At 41.3% G+C, this 19,044-nt stretch overlaps 1 protein-coding gene across 3 annotated transcripts in view; it reads right to left on the reverse strand.

The window, feature by feature from the left end:
* Positions 1–305: 305 nt before the first annotated feature.
* LOC149281156 (intraflagellar transport protein 81 homolog) overlaps positions 306–19,044 on the reverse strand; it is a 45,701-nt gene continuing 26,962 nt past the window's right edge. For 2 of the 3 annotated variants that reach the window (XM_089499651.1, XM_089499652.1), the window contains exons 12-19: positions 10,120–10,269; positions 8,497–8,625; positions 8,095–8,184; positions 6,823–6,909; positions 6,201–6,272; positions 6,033–6,118; positions 3,304–3,349; positions 948–2,246 (exon numbers count right to left, since the gene is read on the reverse strand). In XM_089499651.1, coding sequence (XP_089355777.1) covers positions 2,064–2,246; positions 3,304–3,349; positions 6,033–6,118; positions 6,201–6,272; positions 6,823–6,909; positions 8,095–8,184; positions 8,497–8,625; positions 10,120–10,269 — 843 coding nt within the window. In that variant the 3' untranslated portion in view covers positions 948–2,063. Of the gene's footprint in view, positions 884–947; positions 2,247–3,303; positions 3,350–6,032; positions 6,119–6,200; positions 6,273–6,822; positions 6,910–8,094; positions 8,185–8,496; positions 8,626–10,119; positions 10,270–19,044 lie in introns of those variants that run through there. The other variant, XM_089499653.1, reaches the window with a different exon arrangement.

Consider the following 19,044-nt stretch of genomic DNA (forward strand, 5'->3'; position numbering starts at 1 on the left):
CTATAGTCCCAAACAGCAGTTCAAACTCTGCGCAAAAGCAAAATCTTGTACAGACTGATGAGCCACTGACTTTGATCATCACCCTTTCAACATAAAGCAATCAGACTAAACAATCAACATCCACATTTGAGCAAAAAAAACACACAAACCCACCAAATGAAGAAAAATGAAACAAAGCATACTTGCATTGTAGCAGCATCAAATTGCAATTAAAACCAGTAAAAATGTCTCTATATACAGTATAGTGAGTGTCTATACCCAGATCTTTAGAAGTTTATTTTCTTTACTCATACAAAACGCCATGAACTATATCACAATCCTCCATTTAAAGAAGGGGCTGCAGAAGGAAAGAGTGAGATTTGCTCTGGCTCCATTCTGAATGCTTAGCATAGGCAAAACATGAGCCTGATTTTAGACAGTTGCTTTTCACATTATACTTTTAAGGCACATGCCTTAGTGTTGTTGTTTTTTAAGTCACCCCCAGAAATGTAAATATAATGGTTATTTTAAAAGGTGTGTAAAATTAATACAGTTATTACAGCCAGTGCCAGCTCCCAAGTTTACTGTTCTGTATGTAATGTGTGAAACCATATAGCTTCCCTTTTAAGTCGGCACCAGTACACAACTATGTATTCTGCAACCCTACTGTTCAAGAATTACAAGACAAGAGAGCAGCAAGGTCTCAGATTTGGTTTTTATGGGTACTTTAAGGACCTCTATGTATCTGTTCTGGAGGCTGAAGCTGAGAAGTCTGATGCCAACATCACTTGGTTCTGAGGCAGAAAGTGAACCTTCCAGCTTCTTAGGAATGTTATGGTGGGAAGTAAAGTGGAGTTTCAGAGACTCAACACACTTGTTGCATTACAGTGTGGGCAACAGGGGACTGAAAGAGAAGTGAAAAATACAGAACAGTCACATTTGAAATGTTAGATTTTTATTGTTTCTGTAACTACATTAATGAAAAGCATTCAGTTTGAACATCAACTCTTGGAAAAGATCATACAGAGAGCAAAATATTGCAAGGAAGGCTTATAACAAAGCTAAAAATGGTTAAATTTTTCACGTTGAGGCAAAGGTAAATTTTTCTAAATGACTTCACCACAGCACAAGGGCAAGGAAAGAAAAAACCCCACTCAAGGGGATTTTTGGTGCATCTATGCCAACAATTTAACAGAAGAACATTACCACATTTAAGAAGACTACAGTACAAACACCCTATTTTTCTAATCTTGAGATAAGTAGGCAGACCCATGGACCCTAGATAAGTATAAAAGATGCTCAAAGACCATCAGGGATTCTGTGTCAACCACCCATGCCTTCCCACAGGAGAAACCTTGGTAGTGGAGTATGCTTCATGTGCAGCAGCATCTTTGCAACTACTCCGTATCAGAAGAATTCTGTAAAATAACTACACTGTGCCAAAGATCCCAAGTCTGTGATCTCAAAGGACTGTCTCCTAATGACACATTTCACACAACAAATTCTCCACATGGTAGTGTTCTGGTATAGCTCACCAGAGTTCACAAGTTGCTTTGTTAGGAAACAATCAAAATCTGCCTAGAGTCCAGAGATGGAGAAATAGTGTCCCAAACTTCAGAGGCCAGGCAATGAACAGGCACCCAAACCTATACAGCTCTGTAGCACAGTGTCTCCTACTTTATGTCCTGCAACAAAATCCAAAGTTGGAATTGTAACCGTTTACAATCTGAAGACACCTTTTGTCTCAGCATCTCTGTGGAAACAGTCAGCTCTCAGCCTAACAGATGGATTTGGTTATTGCCCTTGAGCTTATTTCAAGGCAGTAATTTCACCCAAAGCCCTTCACCTATTAATTTGGCCTTCTAGTGATGGAAAGAACTTTCTATCTTGGGCCCCTCTAGAAGGAAAGTTATTTTCTCTCCTTAATACAGGGAAGGGCCCAAAATGTCTCAAGTCAAATTTGAAAATTAATATCATTTTATAGAAGTCACCCTAACAATCAAAAATCTAACTTGTGTACAAATGGTTGTAAAACAGAATTGCTGAAGAAATACCTCCTGGTCAAAAATCAAGGCAGCCTAATTTCACAGGACCAGCCGGTCCTCTCCTCCTTCCTGAATGACTTGACCAATGGATGTTGGGTTTTGCTGCTTTAGAAAACACTCCTTCTTGCACTCCAGCAGCGACTGTAGATCTCGCCACATTTTCACTTGCTTCAGATTTGGTCCATGACTCACCCGGACACCCTTTTGCTTCTCTCGAAGTTTCTGTTAGTCAAAAGAATAATCAAAACTATTTGGAAACGTTTTTAAAAAGACAATAATCAACTTGCACAGCAGACTGTGAACACAGTCAGCCCTTCATAGCCATGGATTTTTTTATCCACAGATTCAAGCATCCATGGTTTGAAAATATTTTTAAAATATATAAATTCCAAAATTTGATTTTTGCCACACTATTTTACTATGCCATTGTATTTAATGGGACCTGAGCATCCACGGATTTTGGTATCCACAGGGGGGCCTAGAACCAAACCCCGGCAGATACCAAGGATCCACTGTATTTATTTTCCATTGATGTATTCAAGTCTTTTACTCCAAGTCTCAAGTCAAGTCTCAAGTCTTTGTAAGATACTAAAAATATACAAGTTGTAAGTCAAGTCAAATCAGAGCATCATTTATTGCTAAGTCGAGTCCAAGTCAATCGATTTGAGTCTACATCAGTGTTACTTTCCATATTGACTATACAATCTGAAGTAAACTGTACTTCAGAAATTATGAAAATTAAAAATTGAACTTTGCAAGAAATTTTGTATGTAAAAGCATAACATTTGCATAACTGGATTTATATGGGAAATATTAAAAAGAAAATTTAGCAAAAGTGAATTTTTCCTTTTTAATTCTGAACTTCACAGAGGAAGACTAAAAATATGCAGAAGTCAGCAAGGGTTGTAGTAAACTCAGCTATATCAAATGTATTGTAGTTCCTTTTTGTAAAGGTACTAAAGAAAACAACTGGGAAATGTATTATTCTCAGCCAATTGCTTTATATACCACTCCAAATGTGATCTGTCAGAATGTCGTCTGCATTACAGTATCTTATCCCTGGGGTTTCCGGGGAATGTGCAGTTTATAAAAGATAGTCAAACAGCTTAAGCATTATCTGTAGGAAGCTGACTTCAGAAATGTTTGTAATTTATTTTGAGCAAACAACTTCTCATGCTTGAATAGAGCAGCTCTTTGGGGCTGTGCATAAACTATTGACAGACACAAAATGTACTATTTTCTAAAAGAAGAAGGATTTTAAATAATAATCCATTGCTACCTTTCCAAGATTCTCTTGTTCTGTGATCATCCGAGAATACTGTTCCCTAAAGATGATGACAAATATACTTCATCAAAATGGAAAATAATTATTTGGCATTTATATAGCACTTAAGAGTATTCAAAGAGCTTCTCATACAACATCTCTGTGACCTTTACAACAACCCTGCAAAGCTAGGCTCATATAATTATACCAGGCTAAAAGATGAAGTCTGAGGTTTTATTCACATTTCAGCAAGCTTTTTATCCATAATGAATAATATGCACATGTGAAATGAAACAACCAGGTCAGGCAAGCCATGCATAAGTAAACAAAACCATTTTGAACTTTATAGAGACCATCTGAGGGCTGCTTCCAAAATGTATGCAGGGATACCTTTCTTTCACCAGCCACCACTTTTCTGATGATTTCCATTTTGGTGGATCTATAGATCTATACTGCTTTAAAAAAAACAAACATGCTGGGGGTAGCTTATCGGCTTTCCCCCCTTTTCTCTGTTTTGCTGTTCATGCAAGCTCAGTATGAGATTCTGGGGGGTAGCAGCTGTTTACCTTACCTGTTGTATGAAGGGATACATGGCCATAGCAGGATGGGCTAGAGCACAATCCCATTCTCTTCCCAGCTCAGTATTTATTACATCGCTTACTGCAGAAATGCTGCTGTAAGCCAACACTGAAAGTCTCTGTTTCTTTAAACCCTCCTACTAATGCCAATGCTGCTAAAACACTTCCAGCTAGTCAGAGGGCAAGAGGGAAAAGGGGGACTGGACAAACATAAAAAGTCTTTATAAAAAAGATCTTAAGTAGGCTTGTATTTTCAATCAGGAGAGCTCCTGAAACCTATGAGTTTGATTCTGATTGTTTATCACATTTTAGTCCCACTGAAATCAAAGGAATACATTTACCATGTTTAACTTTAGTCTCATTGAGTTCACTAGGACTAATCACTACATGGCAGAATTAATGCAGTTTGACCTTGCTTCAACTGCCATGGCTCAACGTTATGTAATTCCGGGATTTGTAGATCTGTGAGATATTTAGCCTTCTCTGTCGGAGAGCTCTGGTGCCACAACAAACTACAAATCCCAGGATGGAGCCATGACAGTTAAAGTGGTGTCAAACTGCATTAATTCTGCAGTGTGGCAGCAACCTTTGAAAGGATATACAAGGCTGGATCCAATCCGGGGGGTTGCTTGTAGCTTTCCATGGGAGGATATAAAAGATAATCCTGCCCCTGCCTGCCTGCTAGTCCATCTATGGGATGTTGCCCTAGTGTTCCAGGCCTCTTCCATCTATTTATACATTCCTGACCCATATACTGCATGCTTTAGAAAGGGATGGGAATTGGGTATGGAGCACATCTATTTTCACAGTCCAGGGCACACATCTTTCTCATAACCTGCATGCAGCTGCTAGAATCCATGCCAAGACAAAATGACCTCAGTTGCCCCCAAGAAAACACAAAGCTTGTCATCTTTCCACAGTTCTTTTAAGTTCTTCAAATGCTCTTTAGCCCCAAAATACAGGCATCAGAGAACTAGACATCTGAATGTCCGTTTTTTGGCTATTTATAATAATGCCTGGAAAGAATGCAACTTAATTTTGAAAGTTAAAACTATATTTAGAGAGGAAAATTAACATTTCACATTCCTCACTACTGACTCCATGGAACAGAGATGAGGATGAGGATCAAAATGAGGGCATTTCTGGTTCATTAGCAAACGGAGGTTCTGCTCATGGGTTGTCTGAGCTCAGTTTACATTCCAGGACTCACAAAAGAGACCTCCAGCCCCGAAAGGGTTTTGAGAACATTTGCCTTCTCTTTGCATTCTGCATTTATTGAACAGGTTTTATTCCAGGAGAATAGCTTTCCCCCATAACAGATGTGTATCCCTACTATACATTTTTGTAGCTCATGCTCCTCCCACAATAAAAGGATGAATATATCTGAGAAACGAGGAGTCACCCGGATGTGGGACTTGTTAGGACTGGATAGATAAATGCTGGCATCTAAACTCCTGAAACAAGGAGCATGCCAACATCCCCTTCCTTTTCTGCTTTATCCAATCTAGGATCCCAGATACCTGGCTATCCACAGTGGCTCTAATAAGTTTGGCATTTTAAATGCACACAAGGTATGGCCTGTAAAATAGCCCCCATTAAAGAGCAAGAACAGTTCAGTGACAAAAGGACTCTGCAAACAAAGCAAATAAAACAAAATGCTCTCAAGCACTGAGCTGCAAAATGCTAGACAAATAAATCACACAGTTGGCAAGTTCCCAACAGATTCATTCACCAACTTCCACCACAGCCATTCACTTTGTTTCTGCTTAAGTGCTAGCATTACCCCTATTCTCAACGTTTAGCTCCTTTCCGCCATTTACACAGATAGCAAATCCACTGCAAATATTTAGCGAGATGTAATCTGTTCACTGTCCCTGGCTGCCCTTCCATTCAGCTTTTATACATTGAAACTTATGAGATAAACGACATAAACAGCATTTTGTACTTTGAACATCTCTGTAATTCCCCTTGTAGTCCTGTTTCTACAGGTGGAGAATCCTCAAAGGAGCTACAAGAAACAGGGAGAACCACAGCCTAGCACTCTGGGGAGAAGCAGAAATTTACCAAAGAGGATTCAGAGAAAGTTAACATAGACAATTCCTACTTGTTCAAAGCTAATGACACATTCTCCATCTGGAGTTAAAATGCACTCCCAAGTACACATACCTGATTGCTTTTCTTCTTTCCTGATGATCTAAAGAGAGATACATTTTCATCTCACCTTTTGCTCGCTGGAGATACACATCTAGAACCTACGAAGAAACACCTGGATGTAGACATCAGCCATCTCTCTCAGTGAAATCATCACATGCAAACAAACCTCTGCAGACTTACCATTTTCATGCAGTTAAGGTTATGATAGTGACTTTCCTCCTGAAGACACTCTTCTTGAAGACCCTTCACCTCCTGCAGTATGAAGGACACATTTTAACAAGCAAGATCCCACAAAATTTATAGGAAAAAGAACAGTTTTCAGCAGCAGAATTCTTGACATCAGAAGACTGACAATTGAGGAGCAGTAAAAAACATGTGGCCCTAGATATTGGAGTACAACTCCCACCATCCCTGACTGTGAACTATGCTGGCAGGGCTAATGGAGGAAGGAACCCAACACCTGCAGGATCACCTACTCCCCACCTGAAGACAGAGAATACAATCATTTCCCTTTCTTCTTTTCTTAAGAAATAAAAAATCCAAAATAACTGATGATATATTGGTCCTCAAGGACTGACACAAGTAACCATTGTTTGCATCTGCTAGGATAACAGACCAGATACCTGGATGTGCCCCACAGTTTGGCAAATGACCATCTTTCCCACAGTCAATTGTGCTGCCAGAAGAGAGCAAGCACAGTTCTGAGTCCCAAGGCCTGAGCATCTACAACATGAAGGCACTGCATCTTTTCAAGGAAAACTTGGGAGGAGAGGTGCTGTGTAACTCTTTCTTGCCACTATACCTGCTCCAGTGCCGAACGGTTGCTCTCCAAGCCTGCTGCACAGCTGTCGTACTGGGATTTTTTCTCTCCACATTCTTGGGTTAATTCCTGGCGGGAAAAGAGGCAGAAGACCACATGAAGCCTGTCAGCACATGGCCTTTAGGCAGATCATGTTCCTGCCCACTTCACTGTCTACCCTCAGTCACTGGCACACAGAGGTGCTTACATAAACCACAGAGATATCTGAGCCCTCCTGCTTATGGGGGAGCCTCCAGCTTGACATGCTGAAGGATCAATAGCATAAACAGCAACTTAGCTTAACAAGCCCTCCCTCCTCCACTACTGTACCTACAGCTTTTTCAATGTACATCATTGTCTCATATTTTGAACTCTTTTAACAATTAATTTCTAATTTGATCATACCACAGCATGGAGTTTGAGACAGCTGTATTAAAATGAGGCTGGCAAAATTGTTCAAATTTCCTGAACAAATAGATATTTAAATATTTTAGGGGTAAATGTAGCTAGCAAGGGGGTCTGCTAGAAAAAGGACAGCTACAATCTGGGAACTTTTCTACTTGGTTATTTGTTATATTTACATTACGGTATGTTTTCCTCCAGATAACACAAGGTAGTGCACACAAATTTCTCCCACATCCACTTTATGCTCGCCACAATCCTGCGAAGTTGATCAAGAGAGTGACTGGCCCAAGGTCACCCAAAGACATTTCATGGTTCAGAGGGGAATTGAAGCTTGATCTCACAAGTCCTAGTCCTATGCTCTAGCCAATATACCACACTGGCTTGTTCCACTAATTTAATTAGATCCACTCTACCACAATGTTTAAAAACTGCACAAGTCCGTAACTAAGATGGTCGTAACACTGGGAAAATTATTCACAGGCCCGATGAATGTGCACAGGAGCAGGCTTGCAGTAACAAAGAGGGTGTGAACATGAATGGAACCCCCTGTAAGAATGGGATACAAATATATATGTGTTTGTGTGTGTGTGCGCGCTTGTAACCAGGCTAAAATTGTTTAGTCCAAAAAAGAAACCTCCCACAGTTTACACATGTGCAACTGATCACTGCCTCAACAGGTGCACTTTGACAGAAATGAATGTTATTTGGTGTGCATCTATTGTGGACCAGCAGAGAGACTCACAGTGATCTATAAGCAAATTTGCTCAATTTAATTTAGAAAGTGTTTGCAAACTCTTGCACCACTCTAATTAGCCCAGTTGCATTCCCTCCAAACAAGAAGTTTTAAAAATGTACACCCCCTTCACTTACCTGGCACCTCTGACGCAAATGCCTCAAACCTTTGATAATTGGAGCTAGGCTTGACTTCTTATCAGCCACCATAGCATTCAGCTTTTTCACCTGTTTGATGGGAAGAAAAGGCACTGTGTGAATATGCTATTAATTGAGCAACCAGAAAATCTGGAAGGAAGGCTAGAAATGCAAATGGAGAGGAAAGAAGGGGGAAAACAGGTCAGATGGGGTAGACAGAGAGAGGACTTTATAGGCAGGTGGACCATGGAGGCACAACTGTACCCACAGTCCTGCAGGTCTGCCAAAACAGATCCTGCTGGCTAGTAGCAGCTGCTGTATGTGGGAGGTGGGAGGAATATTAAAATAGATCATCACAACCCAGGCCCCATGAGCATTCACATGCTGGAAAATGAAAATCACCATTTCAGACATGTTGTTCAGAGTTCGACCTTTCATTTCATCCATTTCACTTTTTACTGCTGACACTCTCTCCAGCTCCTCCTGTGTGTAGCTGTATCCAGAGATACCTTTCTTGTCTTCAATTGCTTGCTGGTAAAACGGGGGGGAAAACCAGAGATCAATATAGCTTAACCTTTTCCACAGCAGTGCCCTCCAGATATTTTGGACTATAATCCCCACCATCCCTGACCACTGACCAAGCCGGCTCAAGCTGACTTTGCACTCCAGAATATCTTGAGGGGAAGCTGGTAGTATAGGTGCGGATGACAGACAACTACACTGGTAAACCATAAGTGAAATTATGGTTTGTCAAAGGTGTGTTTTTGACTGAGCTCATATGATAGTTTTAAAGAACAATTATACCTGGGTTGGCATCCTATTGATTATTGCCAACTAGAATAGATCCATTATTTTAAATTGTCCAGGATGAAGTAATCTGAATCTACTGCTTTATCGCTTCTCGGCCTTTTGGCTAAGATCATGTGTGTGTGTGTGTGTGTGTAATCTACTGCTTTTATTTATTTACTTATTTGGTATGTGAAAGACTAATGTTTGATCAAGCATGGAGGACTGAATCATATGGTAATCTTAATAGTCCCACTCGCTGCCTGTTCCTCTTTGTTTTAGAAGGAATCATGAGTTACTATTGGGTGGTGGTGGTTAGACAAGAAGGACACACTTGAATATTTTGCTACAGTGGTTTCCATATTTTGTCACAATTGCTCTTATATCGCTGATAAAAAGTGAACAGTTTTAGGGAAAAGCACATCTGTAAACAAAAGTAACTTTCTAGAAAAGCAAGTGATAAGAGAGAGAGAGAGATGATGCCATGGAATACAGCAGCAAGAAAAAGGCACTTGGTCACTCTAGATGGCTGTAATGCTGTCCTCTATGTGTGTTTTAATTTTAAGCAAGGTTTTCAGCTTCTGCTTAACAGCACGCTAGAACTAAAGCATCATGGCACACTAGTTGTTTTCAGTTTAACATACAATAAGTACCGTCCCACAGCTAAGCTAAAATCCGCAGCGAAGCTAAAGGCTTCACTTCAAATCCATCTTTTAAAGTCCATGTCCAAATGTCTCTGCCTCTCATCATAAGATTACGTCATTCAGTGTGCCCAGGAGATGGCTGCTTATCTGCTCTCTCTCTCACACAAGATTCCACCCTTGCTTCCAATGATATATTTGGCACAGCATCCCAGAGCATCTGTATGATACCGCCTTCAATTTAACCCTCTTGTTCTCACGCTCTTCTGCAACTAAGCTTATAAGCAAGTTTAAGCACATATAATAGACATCGTCACACATTATTTCCTTATCCATCCCTGCCTTCCTCCCACCCACAGCTTTTCTCTGTTGCTTCCATGCTGAATTTGAGACTGTAATCTTTTTGGAGCATAGACCTGTTCTCTTGTACTCTGTAAAACACCACAGAGTCTGAAAGCGATATATCACACAGAACCACTACTGTTACCACTAGTTAAAGCTTAGCCTGCTTGACTTTGCAGGAGGAGTTTCAACGCAGGCATTTCATGCCAGCTATGTACCATTTCATGGAATGGACAGGATAAGATTGGCCCATTACCAACTGCTGATGGATATCCTCGTGGCGCTGCCTTAGGAGCTCTTCTGTTCTCTGCAGGATGCCATACTCAGCTGTAATTTCAGCTATTTCCAGGCGCTTCTTTTTGAAAAGTGTGTTTTTGCTTCGCAACTTATTAACATAGCGCTTAAACTGGAAGGAGAGATAACAGACATTTGAAATGCATAGATGTTATATCAAGCATCCACTACTTTTAAATGCGCACGCACACAGAGTATATATTTTGGCCCTAAACTGGGCCAAGTATTTCTCTCTCTCAGCAGTCTTGTAAAGGCCAATACAAAGGTAGCTTTATTTAAAAAAAAACCCCATAAAATTACATTTTAAAAATAGATCTACGATATACATAACTTGTCTCAGTATAAAACATTGTGTCCCTTTTTTGAATAGCAGAGATGACAGCATCAAGAGAGCCCTCTGGAGCAACTGTATGTTCTACCAAAAACTGTCCCAGGCAAAGAGCCCATGTGAAATCAACCCAGTTCACCTGCCCTCCCAAGAGGCATCAAGGCTGAGGCTTTGTCTGCCTTTTTCTGCCTTCCAGAACTGCTTTTAAAGCAAAAGCTGCAAATATTTTTAAAGGAAGAACAAATCCATGTTATCACTCAGTGTGTTCTCTATGCAAAGTATGGATGACAAGTATTTTGAAGAACAACCTTTCCTGCTGTGTACAGTTCTCAGACAAGGTCAGGGAAGATCACAGAAGTCATACAGTCTAACAATGCAGTTGTCTGAAAATGTACATTCCAAGGTTTGGCAGAGCTCAGAAATAACTAGTAAATTGGCTCAGCACATTATTAACTCATCGGATCCCCAATGTTGTCCTGATTGATGCTGTAGGCAATACTATTATTTAACAAGTTAAAATTTTAATACATTAGAATTTGTTACAGTGAGTGGGTCGTCCTCTGGCGGATTCAGGAAGACAGGAAGGGCCTAAGGAGGAAAAGGGATTCAGATTGAACAAAATGCATCATGTGGCTCTGTTGCTAGGCAGCAGAACCCAGCAAAATAATAGATTGAAAGCAACTGAACACTTGGAATTAAGAAGCATTTGAAGAAGAATGTAAAAGGGAGAGAGAGAAAAAAGAGTCCAGATATGGCATGAGAGAATGATTTGTTTGCTTAGACCTTAAATTGTCGAGACCATCAGAGAATATCCGGCCTGTAAGGCTGGTGTTCCCACATATTGGCTTGTGCATCTTTTCTTAGGAGTGATGTTGTGAACTCTACAGTTCACTGCCATTTCTTCCCCTGATTTCTACTGTATTGTACATTATTGGGTAATATATTAGTGTATAATACTGTATAATATGTATTATATTCAAATTCTTCTGTATTTCACAATATACAATACCCAGTTTGAGTTGAGCTGCACCATATCCTTTTGTACTCCTTTAAATATGTTTACTGTTGCTCACAGAGTACTAGGCACTTTGATAATTACTTTAATTTTCCCTCTTAACTCCATCAATATTTCTTCCTCTCTTGGTTCCCCCTACTTCCCTCCTATCCTGTTTTCCACCTACCCCCTGATTCAGTGGGTCATGGATTTGTAAGAGTCTAATGAAGTTGGAGCTATTAGTTTGGAGTCAAAAGAGTCCCCATATCTACTTAAAATCCCATTAACCCCTTTGCAATCCCTTAGTGTGTTTATCATGTCTCAAATGGAGCAATTAGATGATTGAGAATAGAGTTTTCATTCCTTCTCCTTCTCTCTTGGCTTTTCTTTCTTGCCCTTTCTGCTTTCCACTGATCCCCTTCTTCAGTGGATCCCCTGCTTTGCAAGCTTGGCATTTGCAGCCAAAAGGTACAGCTAACAAAATTTATAATTTCCCAAGCTTGCCTATATATTTTTTTCTTTTTAAAAAATATACTCAGATGTAACTGCCATAGAGTTCTACCAAGTCTAATTCCTTGGGTTGCAAGAGATGCTGTTAAAAGATATTCACTCCAATGCTCCCCCACCCCCCGCCGTTGTTATAATGTGAAACCTTGGTTTTAATGTGAGTGTGCTGCAGCTAACAATCTTTAGTATCACTGTTTTAAAAACATAGGCTGAGTAACGCTAGATTAATTCTTTCTCCATTGCAACTCTAAAACCACCATAAAATGCTAATTAAAACAAAAGAGAGAGGCTGGAAAGGAAGCCTGATTCCAGCTGATCCACACACAAACCTCCAAAACAACTTTCTATGTCTCTGCTAACACTTGAGAAATTAATTTCCAGGGACTATATTAGCCAGACCATGCTACCTCCGGGCAGGAAGATCTAGCAAAATTCTGCATTTGGTCCCAGTCATAACAGAGGTTTAAGAGGTAATAGCCCAGCTAAAGTTGGGGAAGGCTCCTAGAGAAGGTATTATTCCCCAAAGGGGGCTAAGACTAATCCCTCTATCACCCAATTCACTTGCTTAATATAGTGAACAAACTTCATGCTAGACATTTACTCTGGAAACCCTGGGACTGACTTCTGATCAAGTCATTTCAGCAGAATAGCAAGTGGCTTCAGGATTGACAGTTCCACCATCAAAGAGGATTTGATTTGACATCATTTGATGGAGAAATATAGTGCCAGGCCTCCTGGGACACTCTACATCGCCTTTGTTGATTTTAAATAAGCATTTGATAGTATTCCTCAGGAAAGACTCTGGGCAAGATGGAAGGCTTCTTCCCTAGACTGCAGATTATTCAATTTATCTGTAAACTGCATGAAGATAACTTCTTGAGAATAAGACATAATCCACAGGGACAAGTGTCAACCTTAGCCCGGTTAAGAGAGGAATAAAATGGAGGAAGAGGAGAAAAAGAGGAGCAGGGGGAAGAAAAGAAGTGGAGGGAAGAGTAATCTCCAATAGAGCTGCTTTAAGATACAGAGACAGAATCCATTTAAAGTCTAAGGAAGATCATGATAACCTTTCTCTGAATAAAATCCTCCAAGAAGATCCTATGGTAGAGTCAGCGTAAGTTGGAGTCAACTTGAAGGCACATCACACTCCAACTACTTGGCAGAGCCCATGGATTCAGTGAGAAGGAACATATCCCCTTCATCTTGCAACTTTTATCATTGTTACTGATTTTTTATTGGTTTCTCATGCTCCCCTTTTAAATAAAGCAACTGCAAAGCAAAGCTACCTCTTTGTACAGTGCCAACGCTCTGGCCTGAATAACATCTTTTATAGGGTATTTTCCTGTTTGAACATGCACTCTAGGGAGTATCCCTTTCCTTTAAGAGAAAGAAAAATGAGGAATAGTGTCCTACAAGACACTTGCCCTACCCCTTCCATTTTTTTAGCATGCTCAGGGTGCAGTCAATTCAGTAACTCGAGCTGTAAAGATAAATCTTTCCCACTCCTCTATAAAGGAAGAATCTGCATTATTTTTTTTAATCAAGATTGAACAGATCTGGTTGCTCAACCACAGTACTACCCTGCCTATGTGCTTGCTGTTACAGTGGGCCCTTAGTATGCACTGGGGTTTGGTTCCAGGACCCCCTGTGGATACCAAAATCCATGGATGCTCACATCCCATTAAATGCAACGGTTTAGCAAAATGGTGCCCCTTATATAAAATGGCAAAATCAACATATTATAGGGGCATGGAATGTAAGAAGCATGAACCAAGGGAAGCAAAACATAGTAAAACAAGAAACGGAACATATACACATAGCCATACTTGGGGTGAGCATGCTGAAATGGACAGGAATGGGACGTTTTCAGTCAGATGATTACAGTGTTCTCCTCAGGAAAAGATGAGAAGAAATGGCGTGGCATTAATAGTGAGGAGAGATGTACTAAAATCAGTCAAAAGATATAGCACAAAGTCTGATCAAATTATGTCAATAAGACTTCATGGAAAACCAATCATTGGCACGTTCTACATGGGCCTTTGGCCCGCCCCCAGTACGTACTAGGGGTTGGCTGAGGACGCAGCATCCAATCAGGCCTCACCCCTAGGACGTACTGGGTACGTCAAAATGGCGGCACCCAGTACACATGGGCGCCACCATTTTGACATGACGGATGCTTAGCGTCTGCATGTTGCGGCGCAGTTATGACTCTGCAAGTGTGCCATTGGCACCTTGCAGCATCATAACCACGCCGCAAAAAGAGCCCGCTTTTTGCGGGTTCTTTTTGCAGTGCCGGGGAACCGCACAGTTTGTCCTGGCGCAGCAAACACAGGTGCCGGCAGAGCGCCCTTTTTGGGCGCTCTGTAAAGCACCATATTTATCAGAATCCAAGTCTATATGCCAACCACAGAGGCAGAGGATGAAGAAATTGAAAGATTCTCCAGGACGAAACTGATAACACACCAAAACACGGTTTTTCATTTAATACCATTGGAAAGCAAAATATGACAAACAGAAAATCAACTCTTTTGAGATGTGGTACTGGAGAAGAATTCTATGGATACCATGGATTACTAAAAAGACAAACAAATCAACCCTGAACCCTCCCTAGAAGCCAAGCTGACTAAACTGAGGCTGATGTACTTGGCCACATCACGAGAAGGCATGAATCACTAGAAAAGACAAGAATGCTTGGAAAGGTGGAAAGCAGTAGGAAGAGAGGAAAAATGCACACCAGATGGATAGACTCAACCAAGGAGGTCACAGTCCTGAGTCTGTAAGATTTGAGCAGAGCTGTTGAAGATAGGCTAACTTGGAGATGTTTCATTCACAGGGTTGCCATAAGTTGAGGTTGACTTGAAGGCAGTTAACAACACTGTTGTTCAACAGAAAGGGAGCCATTAAATACAAACCTAGCTATACAGACGCACACACACGTATGCCAATGTAAGTTCCTGAGACTAATCTGAATTAGATAAAAGGAGATTCTCTTTAATTATCTCAGCAGGATGCTATAGAAAAATATTTGCAGAAGCTATATACTGAGAATTACGGAGCAGATGGCCAATTTTCCTGCCAGTCCAATTAATGCAATAAAGACCTCATGAGCAGCTAAACATACTGAGTCAAAGCAACCCCAGGCTGTGACAAGCTCTCCATAATCATTGCCAGGTATCTTGAAAATGAGCTTGGACAGCCATTTTGGGATATGATTTATTAGAGTCACTTCCACTCCCCATTATGTGAAGTAAGTCCCACGGATTTTAATGGGGCCAGAGAGCGTGTGAGTATCTGTGCGATGGCTGCCAAGCTATTATGGAGAAGCTGACTTCTTAATCTATCAAAGAAGAAAAACATTCTACAGTCCACTCATCAGGCAGGTCAAGCAGGCAATTTTTTTCATTAATATTGATTAGGAAGCTGTTTCTGGGACACTTCCGGCTCTCCCACCCATTTGGCAAGACTGCAAGCCCAACAAATGTTCTTTTTTTATGCTATTATTTCAAGATATAGCCCTTAATTCAAGACCTCCTGTTGCCAGAAATGTGATGTGGCTGCCTCATATTGAAACAAACAAAAATATCTGAGGAAAACTCAGCTCCAGGGCTCCAAAGCATCCTGTTGAACAAATGTTTTCAATTGGCAACTCCAAGTACCCCTTAAAATACTTTTTACCTGGCTAAAATAAGAGACTGTGAACATTCTCAGCTGGTTTTTCTTTCCACTGGCCAGGGTTGGCTGGTGGATAACCCATTAGGTAAGAGAAGAACAGGATTCACCCTGATGTTTTATGTACAACCCAAAGCTCATCCAGAGCCCGTAGTGAGTTTGTGTGAGAAGTACTTAACCATCAACTGGTGAGGGCTAGTGGAATGGGCAAATGAAGTGACAGGTCTCCCCAGATGTTCTTGTGTCAAAGGGAAGTTTCTTAAAGCTGCTGCTCTGGTGGCGGTTAGAAGAGACCTGAACAGGAAAAGGCTTTCCACCCCTTCAGGCTTTCACAATGTGACAGGTCTTGCACTTCCAACAAAAGGGCAACAGGTTTTGAACTCTAGAAAGTTTGGAGATGTAGCTCTGTGCAGGTGCAGGATGCAGAGGGCAATTGGTGATTCCTGGGCTGGATGCGGTTCCTTGGGAATTGTCAGTTACTCCCTTAGTTGCCAACCCATTCATTTTAAAAGCAGTAGAATTCACAAACCACATGAAGACTACAATGGTGACCCATACAATAGGGGACTGAACCCCTTAATTGGTTACTACTTGATTTGCAGGTTCCAGTGTAACTTAGCCAAAAAGCTATGAATGGAAGGAGGGGAGGGAAGTGCACACAAGCCCATGGTCCATTTCCCTAGCACCAAACACTCTTGCTTTCCTGAGTTTACACATTTTATTTCCTCACACTGCTATCCTGCTCTTTCTACTGGGAGTTGAGGGTGTCATACTGAGAGGGTGACTACATTATAGTTGCCTTTCAATCGTGCAAAGTGCGTCTGGTTAAGATTGGCCTAAGGTAACACACAAGTGTGATCCATGCCAGGAGTGAACTTTGGCTAATCATGCTGTCTGCCAGTCTTCTCTCATAGGTTTGATGTGAGGATATAATAGAGGTAACTTTCCACATACAGTACCCTCAGTTCCTTGGAGAAAGGGCAAGACATTAATCTGGTTAATCAGGTGATTCACAGGTGAGCAGGAATTTGAGTCCTCATCTAAAAGCCCAAAGTTTTTATCAACAGCAAGGTCAAACCAACCAGTGTCAAAACACCAAAGCAAGGAGCTAGGATCCCTAAAAGCACTGACCACAGAAAGTACAGAATTGAGCACCACAACCAACACTCTGCTGATAAAGAAAGAGCAGTGCCATCATTGGCCGTTCATTCCAAGCTATTTATATTTCAATGTATGAAAAAAGATTTTTCATTCTCAGTAAAAACTTTCAGACCAACAAGATGAATGTTTTATTCATGCCAATGGGTGCTCCAAGAGCATTCATGTGAGCTAAGCTGTATTTTACCTCTGAGCCACACCATAGGTTTGGCTTCACTGACAGTTAATATCCTGCTTCAGAAGTTTTTGGCTGCTATCACTATTTTGTACAGCGGCCTTTGTGTCATCTGTGAAGTCCTGCATAGGAAAATACTGGTTGTCCCTACATAATATATTTCCAGAAGAAAGTATTGAAATCCTTTGTTCCTACTGCCTGTGAAGACAGTTAAATGAAAGAAAAAGTTGTGAGAGGGAAGAGATGCACATCTATTCTTGTAGTTTCTTATACTCACAAGGAGGGCATTTGAGTTTGCAAAGGCTCTGCCCAGTTCAGAGAAGAGGCATACCTCTGTGACAGAGGACAGTGCATGCCGACAGATAGCAGCAAAGAGCAAGAATAGGCAACTCACAGCTTGTGGACCAAATGTGTCTCCCAGGAACTTATCTGCTTCTCCTCTTTTGGAGTGCATCGTATGGTAAAAGAACCTCCAAACCAACAACCATGCTGCTCCTGGAGACCTGAAGGAACAGCAATTTGCACTGCTATAGCTCCCAGACTAAAAAGAACCCCCCCCCCCCCAGACTGATAGAACCTGAAAATACAAATCAGATGTCACTTCCAGTTTGGTTTTGGACTGAAAACTGGCTGAAAATGGGATGGAGGGCCCATCATAGGGATGCAGGGATAAAAAGCGGCCTGCATGTCCACCACAATTGCCCATCTAAGGTGAGGAGTACTGAACTTGACAGACCACTGGTCTCAGCTGGGATAAGGTACCTGCCTATGTTTCCTTACCAGAAGCACCCTAAGCCATTGAGGTTTTATCCTCATTACTAGCTTCTAGCTCAGGGATCCTTTATCTGGATGCTTTCATGTATAAATCCGGGGAAACCATCTTGCCAGCCAATTGCTAATGAACCATAGTGAAGTCACTGGTAGGAAGGTGAACCTGATCATACACCAAGGTCAACTTCAGAGCCCTTCCTCTGGGTCAGGGCTGTTCACCATGCAATCCCTGAAGATGATGGGAGCTTTCCTGGCTGATGAGGCCAGATTCACAATTCCTGACATTCCTCACCAGGACCCCACTGTTTCCAGGATTTCCTAGCCATCCCCTTGTTCATTTGACTGCAGAATACCTGCATAAAGTCATACCTTGAAATGGACCAGAGCCTTCTATTTGAACTGACTCCTTTGGAAGATCTCTGCATTTCACATTTTATCTTGCTACTCACATCTATGGCCCTAAAAGCTAAACAGCCAACTTTAACATGGAAAATAAATAAATAAAACAAAACTACTACCAGTTTCTATGAGACAAACACCACTTTGATTTCTTTTTCACTCCCAGCAGGCTGGTGAGGAGAGGAGGGGGAATCTAGGCTCCCCAGAACCAATGTTCCACTTTGAAGAGAACAATGTACTGTGAACGGGAGCTAAAAATATCTCTGGTTTACCTAGGATCACTTGTAATTGAACCACCTACCCTTTCCAAGCAGTAGAATGCAATTCTCCAATTTTCAGGATCTGACAGCTGCAGGAAAAAAGGTTGCCACTGTTGTCTGAGTTTCCTGTGTTTTCAGTGCTTTGCTCTATAGTTCTTTTAAGATTTCACTATCTTTGCAACAGATCAAACTTTGACACCCCCCCCCCCGCCCCCATTTTGTTACAGTTTCTACCCAAACCTCTCCAGCTGTATCCTGGCCTGAACTTGCCAGTTTCAACCATCTGCCCAAGAGCTGGCCTTTGGTAGGACTGGAAAGCTGTGTGTTCCTCTGCATCATTAGAGGAGAAAGCAACATGCTGGCTAGTAAAAACATAAGCCAGGGCTGACCTTTCCATGGATGAAGTGCTAAGACCTCAGCGGAGAATACAATTGCTGGTATGTGAAAGGCCAGGCAAAGAAAGCATTAATTCATCTGAGTGCCAAAGTCAGCAAGGGACAGACCATAAGAAGACATGCAACAATGGAGGCGGGGGACAACAACCCAGGTCTCACAAGAAATCGTTAGGATCTCCAGCACCATGTCCAACCTTTTAAAGAGATATACCAAACTGTCTAGGAAGAAAA

The sequence above is a fragment of the Sceloporus occidentalis genome, unplaced genomic scaffold (genome assembly GCF_023333645.1).
Source record: "Sceloporus occidentalis isolate IW3139 unplaced genomic scaffold, rSceOcc1.0.p SCAF_138, whole genome shotgun sequence".
NCBI classification, from domain to species: Eukaryota; Metazoa; Chordata; class Lepidosauria; order Squamata; family Phrynosomatidae; genus Sceloporus; species Sceloporus occidentalis.